Source organism: Muscardinus avellanarius (genome assembly GCF_963383645.1).
Source record: "Muscardinus avellanarius genome assembly, chromosome: 9".
In the NCBI taxonomy this organism is placed as follows: domain Eukaryota; kingdom Metazoa; phylum Chordata; class Mammalia; order Rodentia; family Gliridae; genus Muscardinus; species Muscardinus avellanarius.
In genome coordinates this window covers 2,311,121-2,323,772 of record NC_137795.1, presented here as the reverse complement: position 1 = coordinate 2,323,772, position 12,652 = coordinate 2,311,121, and the positions used below count along the sequence as shown (strand labels likewise).

Sequence of the window (12,652 nt, the reverse complement as noted above, 5' to 3'; positions counted from 1 at the left end):
AAGGTTCTGTCAGGAGGCGCATGCCATACTAGTGACCTGAACAAAGAATGATTACATAGGTAGAAAGTTGTTAGCTCAGTAACGGCAGGGACAAAAAGAAAGGTGAGGTGTCACGGAGGCGGCTTCTGCAGGGTGAACCTGCCAGCCCTGGGTGGGGGGACGGTGGGAAGAAAGGAGAATTATTAACACTTCAGAACTTAGAGGAGGGGCCTGGGGAACTGAAGCTCAAACCTCTGCGGAGTGGGTGCCAGCCTGCTGGACTGGGCTGGTGGGAGAGCAGGTTTTATTTGCACGATTGTTGGCAAAACTGCAAAGTTGTCCAGTTGCTGATGTGGGGAGGCTTTGTGGTTGTCCGGCGAGGTGGCAGGGCTGGAGCAAGGTGCGGAGGAACAGCAGGCCACAGAAAATGGCAGAAAGAACTAGTTCCGTTTACTGGCACCCCCTGTGGGCCAAGCGGAGATGAGGTGTGGAGAGTCTGTCTCACTTAATGACAGGGACAGAGTTGTAATTTAAAGTTCTGGTGCCTGGGTACTGCATCAGAATCTTGGAAGTACAGCCCTCAGTCTCCTTTCTTCAAGAGATCCATGGGTGATCCTGACCCATAGGCTAGACTGAGAATGCTGAAGGGTAACAAAGAGCCCCTGATGGTTTTTAAGGCACAGGGCACATCATTATTTGTGGATTTGAAGGCAATTTCTTTCAACTGAATGGAAGAGGCGAACAAAGGGCCTGTGTTGGTGGATTTTAAATTAGGTATGGGGAGGGATGGCGAACACATCTCCTGAGACAACCAGGAGAGAGAAGCCCCCAACTCAGTTTTCCATCTTAAACACATCTCATTTCAGATGTAAAAATAAAAAGGGGGGGGGGAACAGGAAGAAAAAAACAGGCAAGGGAAGGAGAAGAGGATATGACGGGAAAAAAGCAAGCAGAGGCTCAAAGGGGAGGAGATCCTGGCCATCCAGTTAGTGATGCTTCACATTCCAGCTGAGAACTTGTGTTGCAGCCTCTGGGAGGCCGGAGCAGATGGAAACAACTCGGCTTGGTGTTAGAACTGAATTCACGTCATCCCTGCCATTTGCTTTTTGGGTAGTGGATTTTTCTGAGCAAGTTCTTTGAGGTTCGGTGCCTCCATCTCTCACTCCAGGGGTGATGATAGCTCGAAGATAGAGTGTTGGGAGACTGTTAAAATGACTGGAGCACCCAAGCACAGTGTCTCACCCAGCCTGAGCATGCCACCCACTCGCTATAGTGTGTGGGGTCCTCTCTTTCCTCCCCTGTCTCCTCTACTCCCTTAGTTCAACAGCTCAATCCCCCACCCCGCTTTTATTGGCAGGTTTATTATTATTTTTTATTCTGTGCTGACCAAGGACAGAGAAATCCAAGGGCCAAAACCTTTACCCCTGGAAGCAAGTGCCATGCTCTGAAAGTTTAGCAAAATACAGTCTCAGGCCAAAGGGAAGCAAGGCTACAGAATCCACTTCTTTTCGTGAACTTTTTTGGATTCAGTTTATAATTCAGAGAAGTTGCTCTGCTCACAAGTCGGCTTTGCAATGTTGGCTGTGGTGATGTGAGACTTAGTGACCACACACCAGTCCTTCCCACTCAACATGGCTTTCTTTCCTGAACCATCCCCCTAACTTCTCCCTTCCTTCTTCACACCATCATTGGAGAATCTACAGAGAACTCTGTGCTTTTCAAAGAATAGATGAAAAAATAACCTCTCTCAAGTATGGTAGAGTATCGCTGATTCCTTGTAATTGTTGAGCAGTGAGTCAGCTTCACTCTGCCACATTCAAGAGAGAGATTTTTCTGTTCAGCAACTCTGCTCCCAGCCTCTTACTAGGGAGGCAGGCTGTGCATTCTGATCAGGCTGTGAGCGCTGTTTGTGTCACATGGACACTACAGGACAGTTTCCAGCCCCTACTCCTCAGCAGGTCCGCAGGGGTTGGAGAAGCATCCTGTGTGTGTCGGGCCGTGGTTTAAACCTCTTGCATTCATCACTATATTCAGGAAGAGAGGGTTTTATTATGCAGCAAAATTGCTGCTCCAGGGTAAACTTTGACACACAGCAATTGTGTTCTTGACTGAATCAGCTAAAATGAAAATAAGAAAGAAAGAAAATAGACCTGAGATTGATTCCAGGCCTTTGTTTAAAGAAATAGCTATTGTCAAGAGAAGCACTTGGATATGGGATTATAATAAATGACCAGCTCTAAAAAATAAACTGGCCTTTCTAAGAAAAAGCCAGTGAAGAAAATCAGAACATACAAGTATTAGGAAAGTTGCTGGTATTCTTTCTTTGCCAACCAGAGTCGTTTGTCTCTGTATTTTTAGGTTTTTAAACATTTAATAAAATACACTAGATTCTCAGTTATGCTGTTAGGGATCATACCAGCTTTGCGTGTTGAATTTGAAGGTTGCTCTTGGACATATCTGCATCTGCAAACATTTGGTACCTAAAGTGTGCAGAATGCAAGGTGAGAATGCTCTAAGGAGAAACAGAAATAAGAGGATGCAGAGCACCCAAACTGTGGCATCTCGTCAGCATCCTCTGCGTAAAGAGGTCGAGCTTTTTATGCGCGATAACTCCTTCACTCACCGATTTCTTCTCTTGAGATGTTCCTTGAACTTTCACTTTTCTGGAGGGCGTCAGACCCACCATCTATCTTAGAATGAAGAAACCAAAACCATCTTGCAAGATTAATGTTGAATGTGCATATATATGTATATAAAAATTATGTGTGTGTTCAACACACAAGACATAGACGAGAAAAGAGGAAATATAAGGAAGGTAGAGAAGTTTCCTGAGTAAGGAAGGGCTCAGGCAAACTGCACAGGTGAGAAGAGTTTTGAGAGACCACGCTTGCATGAAGCAGGATATTTAGGGGGTGAGTGATGGGGGAAAGAAGGAAAGCAGTGTTTTCACAGAAGATGGCAGGCATGAGATTTGTCTGAGGCAATAAAGAAACAGGATACGCTGGATAAAGAAATCAAACACTCTCCTTATGTTGGGATTGGCGGGGGAGACTTGAAAGAAGATTATGATTTTTCTTGACAAAGTAGACTAATCGTGTATTTGATTGACGCACGATCGATTTCTTATTTTGTCATTCATTGTAGAGATCTGGGTGCAGTAGATTTTGATGGGGTGACCCGGGAACCAGGTTTTTTCTCCACCTCATTCACCAGCCCATCCCTCCTAGGAGAGAAAAAGTGAGAGCATGGAGCTTTATGTATGAGGGATTTTATTGGCTTGTAGTTGCATAACATTATTTCAGTTCATCTCCCATTGGTTAGAACTTAGCCATGGCCATGCCTAACTGCAAGGGGTTCTGGGAAATGCAGTAGAGGTCTGTTGAGAGAAAAAGAAGCAGAATTTAGTGAGCAGTTTTCTCTTCTACGTTGACTTTTAGCCGAGTGGGCTGAACTTAATCCTAAAGGTAGTGGGGAGGTGTCCTCAATCTGCTCAGGAGTGGATGCATGCTTACTGGTAACAGAAGCTCCTTTAAGAGGAGTGATTTTGTTATGTTGCATTCACTGCTGAATCCCCAACGTATGTATGATGAACTTGAAGAAATATTTGATAAGATAAGATAAGAGAATTACAGACAGACGCTGGAAAGGAGTCTTGGACCTTCCAGTATGGATTAGTGGGAGAGCAGAGAGGGGAAAACAATTAGACAGCAATTGTGAAAATCTGATAGAGCCCAAGCCAGTGCGGTGACAGTAGGAACTTGTTTGTTTTTAGAAGTAGAAACGTTTATTTCTGCTGTTTGCCTTCTTAGTTTCCAGCATAGCCACAGATCGTAGTTTAACCAGAGTCCCTGCTGGGTTGAAATTATAGCAGCAGGTTGTGAGCCGCAACTGTGTTCCAAGGATGGGCCTACACTTTGGAGGCATTAATTGGAATGGTGCCTGGGGACTTGGGCTGTGCCACAATACTGCAGCCCAAACAAAATAAAACTCAACTGAACCAGCAAACCCAGACTGGAGTTCAAGTTACTTTAACGGTCCCCTGGGAAACACAAACTGCAGTTGTATTATGTATGCAAAATTTACTCTTTGACCTCATAGTAAGGAAAATTACAGGAGTACATGCAGTCTTCTGCCAGCTTTTCAACGGACAAGTCAACTCTCTTGCAATTAGGCAATATTATTTAAATTTAAATTTTAAAATGGTCTTGAAAAATAGACATGGATCCAACAAGAACAGAACCTATCTCTGAAAAGAATGTGTTCTCTGTACCCCTAAGAGAAGCCGGCACACAGGCAACCTTATGTGGCCTGAGGCTTTGGAATTTTAGGAAGTTGCTTGCAGATGGATTTCTTTGAAATTAAAAGCTGAGGCCAGCAGTTGTCCTGTCTTCCCTCTGGATGTGACTTTTGTGTTTTATGTAGAAGTGTGGGTTGATCTCAAGGGCTGGCCTAGATTCAGGGCAGCGACCTCTGAAGCCCGTGATTGGCCCCTAACTTTAATGTAGAGTTGAGTGAGAAATCTCAGCGCAGCCTGGGACTCCTGGGAGATTTTTTTAAATGATTCTTGCTGATTTCAAAATCACACAAAAACAACAGGAGAGCTTCTTGTGGTATTTTTGTGTGTTTCTATTGGTTTCGGGAAGAATCCAACATTTAAGAGGCTTAAAAATAACAAATATTTAAAAAAATATATAACATGCCCTCTCGTTTTCATTTTTCCCCACCAAAAAGTAAACTGATAATAAAAAATGGCGAGAACAGAAAGGGAAAGCAGAAGCAAAGGGTAGCAGGAGTGTGCCAGGATGGAAATGAGTGGGATCCTACGGCCGAGGTAATGGCCTTGTTCACGCAAAGGTGCGGGTGGGAAGTGCTGGAAGTCGCCACCTCCCAGGCGGGGTGAGGGGCCTTGAGCTCCGAGCTCCTCATTTCCTGAGACCACTTGTGACATAAATTATCCATTCAATACAAAGGGTACCTGATATTTCTTTAGTCTGGTTTTTTTAGTTCCTACTCAGAGGGGCCAACCCAATAAAAGTCCATTTGCCTAGTGGTCTACTTACCACATTTACAGATTTTCTTTTCCTTCCTCCTTCCCTCCCTTCCTCCCTCCCTTCCTTCCTCTTTCTTTTTCCTCTCCTCCTCCTTCTTTCCTCTTCTTTTCTTCTTCTTTGTTTTTGGTAGTACTTGGGATTGAACCCAGGAGTGCTTTATCACTGAGGTACATTCCTGAATTCCCAGTCCTTTATATTTTTTTATTTTGAAACAGGGTCCTCACAAAGTTGCTAAGGCTGGCGTCAAACTTGCTGTCCTCATGCCTTACCTCCCAAGTACTGGGATTACAGGGATGTGCCACCATGCCTCACTAAATTTAATATATTTTTTTTTTACAAAAGAAAACTTTATTTATAAGTATTGCACCAATTTCTATTACAAGGGATAGTTTTTGCATTATTCTTCCAAGCATGTTACATTACATGCAAATTATATAAAAAATTATTTTTGGTATTGGGGATTGAACCCAGGGGCATTCTACCTCCAAGCTACACCTGTAGTCCTATTTTATTTTTCTGTGGGAACAAGTTCTCACTAGGTTGATGAAGGTTTCACTACTTGCTGAGGCTGTCTTTGAACCTGTGGTCCTCTTGGCTCAGCCTCTCAAGTACTGGATCACAAGCATGTGCTACCAAGCCCAGCTGAAAATATAGCTTTTAATTTTCCTCTGCTCCAGTTTTGTGAATACAATTTGCTGAGTTTGATTCGGATACAGTTTGCTGAGGCTAGAAATGCAAGCTTCCCGGTAAGGATAAGAAGGGAAGTCTTCATCCTGGCAGAGAATGGGGGTGGTGCTAAAGGTAAAAAGAGGGGATGTCAGAGGTAAGGGGTGCTGAGGGACAGAAAGGTGAAGAATGAGAACGAGGAGGTAGGAGAAAAGAGTCAAAGTTTTCTAAGCTCCTTCCCTAGGCTTCCCTAGGCTCCGCCAATTTACCACTATCAGTCATCACAACCGTATAATTATTTAATAGAAGCAGATTTATTTTGCTTAAATCTAGTGAGAAACGATTCTTCCGAACAGCTGGCTTTCAGAACATCCATTTGCGAGAAATTGGCCTTCTTCGTTGGTTGGGCCATCCGAATGACACCTTCAAACTGTGGCCTAGAATGAAGTCTTCCTGGGGGCAGATGTTTATAGGAACTGCAGAAAGATGGAAGGCAGAGCCAGGCATGGCGGTGCAGCCTGTAATCCCAGTAATTTGGGAGGCTGAGGCAGGAGGATCACAGGTTTAAGGCCAGCCTCAGCAACTTAGCAAGAGAGACCCCATTTCAAAATAAAGCTTAAAAATGGCTGAGGGTAGTTTGGAGGTAGGATACTCCTGGATTCAATCCCCAGTTTAAAAAAAAAAATAAAGGAAGAGAAAAAGATAGACAGATAGATGGGGTTGGGTTAGAAGGAGGAGGAAAGGTCTCATAAATGCCAGAGGGTTCTTTGCTTGCTTGGGGCTGGGCGGAAAGAGAGGCAGTGAAATTTTAGTTTGGCTCATTCATCGTTTGCAGGAAACGTTCCTGGTTTTAGTAGTGGAAGTCTCAAGCCCTAGGTAAACTGCGATGGGTTGTTTCCCTACCTACTCCAGGCTGGTCCAGGAGAGAAAAGATAAAGGTGGGGGTGGGGGTGGGGGCAGAGGCACTGGGGACAGTCTTTTTTGCAGCTGCGATTTGTAAGGTCTACTGGGAAGACAAAAGGATGCTTGTGGGGAATTACGCAGACCTGAGCTGTCACCCCAGGGACCTTATCTTAGGTTTATTCCCGATATCTTGGTTGTAAATGTATATGCACTGACTTTCCTAAATGCCCTTTTCTCCCTCTCTTTTCTTAGGGAGGCAGGACGCAGTGCGTGAGAGAAGTCTGTCCCATTCTCTCTTGTCCCCAGCACCTTAGTCACACACCCGCAGGACAGTGCTGCCCCAGATGTTTGGGTGAGTTCATTATTTTCAAGTCAAAGAACGTGCTGCAGAGAGTCTCTGCGGAGAGGGTTTACGCACCTTGCTGTCTTGGGGCTCTGAAGCTGTCCTGTTCCATGGCGCTTTAGAGACAACTGCTCCTTCTAATCTCTCAAGAGGAAGGTGCAAACAGGGCTGGGCTCTCAGCTGAGGCTCCACGGACGATTCTCCTTTGTCTGCCCTTGTGTCTAGGACCTGGTACACTAGACCACTTGGGACACTGGCTCCGTGAGAGGTGAGGACAGTATTGAAGAAACTGTTTAAACTGGGAATGTTCCTACTTAGTAAGAACACGCTAAAGGCATTTGAAGTAAATGCACAGAAGAACATAGTAGTGGTACTGTAGAAAGCTCACAGGAGGATAATATGCCAGGAAGTGAGATATTTGGAAGGGAACAATGAATAACAATCAACAGAAAGAGAGTATGCACACTTTCTTATTGAGCACTTAATATGACCCAGGCACCCTACTGTAGACATTTAATCTCTTCAAGCAGAACTGCTGTGTGTTATGTAGGTGGGATTATCAATTGTACTGTACTGAGAAGGAAGTAGTCCCTAGAACCTCCAGAAATACTTGGGGGGGCTCATATTGCCTCTAATTGCCTCTAGCTTCATGTTCCTGCTGTTTCTTTTAATCTGTGTTTTGATCTCCTTTATTTTAAAACTTTAATTTTACACCATTTTGTCCTTTCAGAAACACGTCACCCCTAGTCTTTTTCACATCCTACAGTCCCACTGAATCAAGGCTTTTTAGCCAAGTTTATAGAAGGTTTCCAGGCAATAGCGTGATTATTTTACAAGGCGAATGCCATAAAATGGAATATTAAGCTCCTTCATTCTTAAAATGTCTTAATTATTTTGCTTTTGGGAACAATTCACCAATTTTTCTCTGCTGTTTAGGCACCAGCCTTAGTTACCGCCCGCATCCTTTGAGTCCTCTCTTTTTCCTTTCCTTTTTTGCTTTCTCCAACTCCAGAGCATCCTGTTGATTTATCTTTCTCATTCACACATTAGCGCAGTGACACCTTGAAGTTCATTTTTTAGTAACCAAATTGGCCAGTGAAGGTATTTTGTAAAACTAAGTTCTCTTCCCTTTGAGGGGTTCAACTATCGTTTCATGTAGAACAGTGTTTGCCTTTCTATTACAGTGTTTACCCCTCCCTCATTTTAAAGTAAATGTGACATAATCAGGAGAACAAAAGAGACTTGTTTAGACACACCTGATTAAAAACATTTGCACGTACATATGTGCTTTGTGGCTCTCCAACACGTATTTGTGCCTCTGAATAGAGCTAGCTAGCTCGGTGTGGTAGAAATCACCATTCTGGAGATTGTGTGGAAGTATGGTTGGAAAGCCATCACAGAGGAAGTGGGCTGGGACATGGCCCCCAAGATAAGTAGGCTTGATTAAGGCTTTGAAGCTGATGCCCTGGACATGCTAAGTCAGCTTAAACGTTTCCCACATGAGCAATGGCTGCTGTATTGAATGCAGGTTTTCCTGATCATCTGTGGTTTTAAGACAGACTACAAAAGGAACAATGGATTTTAAGAAACTTAAAAATCATAATTCCCCCAAATGAGAGCTTTTTTTTCAGTTGGGCTAAATTACAGTGGAATGATACAGACATGGCTTAAATCAGGTTGTCCACGAGTCCCTTGAGTGTTTTATCTTAAGTTGGGCCATGATGACTTTGGAATTAAGGTAAGATTTTGTGTTCTTTGTCAGTGAAAAGAAACATACCATACAATAGAAGACAGAGAGAAAATTAAGCAAACATTAGGATGCTCTTTGGATGCTAAGGTCTTGGTCTAATTAGACTTTTAACTGATTGGGTAGTGATTTGTTCTTACATTTTCCCTTGACTAGGATTCCTTCAAGTAACACCTCCACCTTTAGCATCGCACATGCCTTTCCTTGCTTTTCTCCTTCTCAGTGAAAAGTCTTGTTAGAGAGCAGCATGTGCAGAGGGACCCCACACACCTCTCGGTGTGATGCAGCCCAGGACTCTCTGTGGATTCCATCACTTCTACTAATGATAGTTAAGACCTGCCATTTGTCATAGATGTAGATGAGTGCCAAGCGCCATGCTAAGAGCTTTAGATGCATATTTTTAGATGAAATTTACACGTTAGTGAAGAATAAGCCATTGGCCACATTTGTTCAGGGTAGTGAAAATGTTGAAGAATTTGTTCAATCAATTGATGAATCATTCAACTGATCCATCTGTCTGTCATCCATGCATCCACCTATGCAACAATATTGAGTTATAGTAATGATACTACAAACAACAGATGTGGGAAGAGTGGAAGAGGACATTCATTCTAAGAGGTGAAAGGGCCTCTGGGAAGAAAATGTGGACCTCAGCCATGAAAAATAAGCAATTTTTTGGTTGAGAAGAAAACCTTTACATAGAGCTTTAGATCCATTTATTTATTTTCTGCCTTTGCCATAAAGGCAAAGGATATCTGAGGTACATATAGATAAAGGATAGGACAAACACAAACCAGGCTATTACAGTAAAAATAATTACTGAAGCAGACATATTTTTTACTTCTTAAAGGACAGGAATATAAGAAGATAATAATGTTTAAATTAATAATAATGATTTCACCATCGTTTTCATAGCAAATACAAATATTAAAATGTTTCGGTATATTTCTCATACACGAATGTCCTAAAACTCAGGATTTGACAGAGTGATGATCATGTGTGACTTGGTGCTCGCAGCTTTCTGATACTACAGAGTACACCTTGAGGCACGTTAGAGGGCTATTGAAAGAAAGGCTGGATTTCGTACTTTGAAGGTAAACCTCTAACTTAGCCTGTAAGTTCTCAGAATCTTCAAAAGACTCAGGACATGTGCTAATTGAGATACTAACAATCATTCTGCTAGACTTTTCCGGGAAAGGTTTTAGTTGTATACTTTAATATAACACTGCAGATAGAGCCGTGATATGACGCAGTGGCATTGCTGATGCCATTTTAAGAGTGATGTTATCAGGGCCAGAAGAAATAATACTCCAGTCACAAGAGAGCCCATGTGTAGGACCAAATTATAACTCACTTTCTCTTTTGAAGACCAACACATTTACTTCTACAGTGAGAGGTGAATTAATCATTTAGTTCTCTATTGATACTGTATTCTAATCTTAGGGTTGACTCTAATAAGAAAACAGCATGTATCTTGCCTTCTACTAATGATATTTCAACAACTTTAATTCTGAAAACTGTACTTAATACGTGTTTATAGGTATTTCCAATGATTCATTGGGCTTACTGATAAAGAGAGATTGATTATCTTTTTTTCCAGGAAGAAAGAGGGATTTAGATAAAATTGATCAGTGTATATGAATTCTTGATTTCATAACTTCGTCCTTACTTAAAGAAACATCTTAGAGATGGTTTTATGTATTTCAGGGAGCAGAATTTCAAATGTTGAAAGAAAAGAGAAAATAGATTATATTACTTATTTGGGATTACTTTTGGGCCTTTTTGACTATCAATATCCAATCCTCACATCAGGGAAAACTCAGATAATTTTGCAGAGATACTGCGCCCATCCCAGGATGCATCTTGCACTTAGAAGTTGGATTCTCCCTCTCTGTGCCCTTTTAATTAGTTTAACTCTTTGTGTCTTTATGTACTTTCCTAGCTCTGACTCTCTGTTAATTTGTTCAGGTTGTTATACTAAAATACTGTCAACTGTGAAGCTTTTAAACAATAGCAATACTTTTCTTGAAGTTCTGGAGGCTTTGAGGTCCAGAATCAATGTGCCAGCAGATTCTGTGTCTGTTCAGAGCCCATTTTTCTAGCTCATAGATGGCACCATCTTGCTGTGTCCTGGCATGGTTGAAGAGTCGAGGAGTCCCACTTGGGTTTCTCTTATTTAAAAAAAAAAGCCTTAATCCTGTTCATAATGGCTGCATCCTTACAGCCTAGTTATCTCTTAAGAGCCTCACCTTCAAATACTATCACACAGGAATTTTGTAGGGACAAAAATGTCTAGACTATGGCAGATGGTATTCTATTAGCTCTTTATGCTAATTCTAGTCCTTGAGATGATTTGCCTCTTTCCTCCACCCAACCTCCTGCTAACATCCACTTTGGGGATAATATTATTTGTTCTTTAGGATACAGCTCAGGTATTACATGCTCCAAGAAGTCCTCTGTGACATCCCATCTCCGTCTTCACAGTGCCCCGGATGACTTATTTCCAGAACAGACTGTGCTGCTGTCTTGAAATGATATTTTGTGGTTTTGTCTTTTCAGTGGACCAAGAGTTCCATGAGGCAGCTTACATCTAAGACATCGTGATCCACTAGGGTGGACTTGTAATAATGACGTGGAACTTACTAGGTTCACTGTGAATTGAACTCCATTAAACAATGACTCTGACAATTCCTGCACACACGGCCAAGGCCCCATTTTTGTGCACTAGACGTACTTGGTCTTGTGAGAGTGTCCTCTGATATAATCGCTAATGACCCAGTGGGGCATCCCTGGCTTCGTGTTGCTTCATGGTGCTGTTGCTTCCATTTAGGCCAGAGGAAAGTGTTTGACCTTCCTTTTGGGAGCTGCCTCTTTCGCAGCGATGTTTATGACAACGGATCCTCATTTCTCCATGACAACTGTACATCATGCACCTGCAGGGTAAGGATTTTTGGAGGGGCTGTGGGATATCAGTTATAAGGATTTGGGGATTTAGTGTTCTAGCCCAAGATGGTAGCAATTTCTTGGCATAAGGAAGCATTATCAATGCCCTTTTACCAGTGAAATCATACTCAAGGGCACGAGGAGGCTGGCACATAGGCCCACATTATAACTCATCCTGGGCATTGAAAACGGCTTTAATCACATTCAAGAGGAGAGAAAGGTATGGATTCACAGTTCATCACAAACATAAACCTGGCAGTTTGGAAAAGAGAGTGCTTATGTGTGTTCATTGTACCAAGTCTTACTTAAGCCAGTGCTCGAGTTTCCCGGATGGCAACTGAAGCCTAAGTCCCGCTCGAGAGGAATTCTACAGCTCTAGTGTGATATCAAAGGGCCACGGCACACAATCAAGGCTATACTTATGCAGCAGATTTCATTTGAAATCAAGAAGAGAAGCATTCATCATCGAGGGCTTGAAGACCATGCACTAGCAAGTTAACCCAAACATCTGTGTGACACGAATTTAGAATAGTGTATTCTTTGAGATGATGGCTGTTCTTGTTTTGTTTTTAATAAAGAGCTGGAGAAGGAGAGAGAGCAGCCTTCCTCAGTGTCAGTATGAGTCAGTACGTGGGATTAGAGTTCAAAATGTCTTAATTACTTGGGCACACTTTGTTGGGTACCATGGACCACTTCAGGGGATGGCTGGGTGAGGACTGCTGTCTGTTCCCAGGCTGTCATCACTGAGAAACTCCCAAGCTTGAGAATATTTTCCTAAAGCAATTTCTCCCATGGTTTGCATTATTCTGTGGTGAATGTATAGCAGCTCCTTCCTTACAGTGGACTTGGCCCCGATGCTCAGACTCCCTTTTGCCATTAGAAGCTTCACAGGTTACAGCTTCCTTTTGGGGCTGCTGAGCCTTTGATGCCAGCAGGCATCCCATGAATGGGAGTTAGTTAGTATAGTGCTTTGGGTCTCTGGGATTCAGTGAGAGATGGTTAAGCAATAGGACTCAGTGC

General features: G+C 42.7%; 1 protein-coding gene across 1 annotated transcript in view; it reads left to right on the top strand.

The window, feature by feature from the left end:
* BMPER (BMP binding endothelial regulator) overlaps window positions 1–12,652 on the top strand; it is a gene marked incomplete at both ends in the record, with an annotated part of 235,228 nt that overhangs the window by 124,092 nt on the left and 98,484 nt on the right. The window contains 2 exons of the mRNA XM_080701300.1: window positions 6,852–6,951; window positions 11,520–11,629. Coding sequence (XP_080557426.1) covers window positions 6,852–6,951; window positions 11,520–11,629 — 210 coding nt within the window. The remainder of the gene's footprint in view (window positions 1–6,851; window positions 6,952–11,519; window positions 11,630–12,652) is intronic.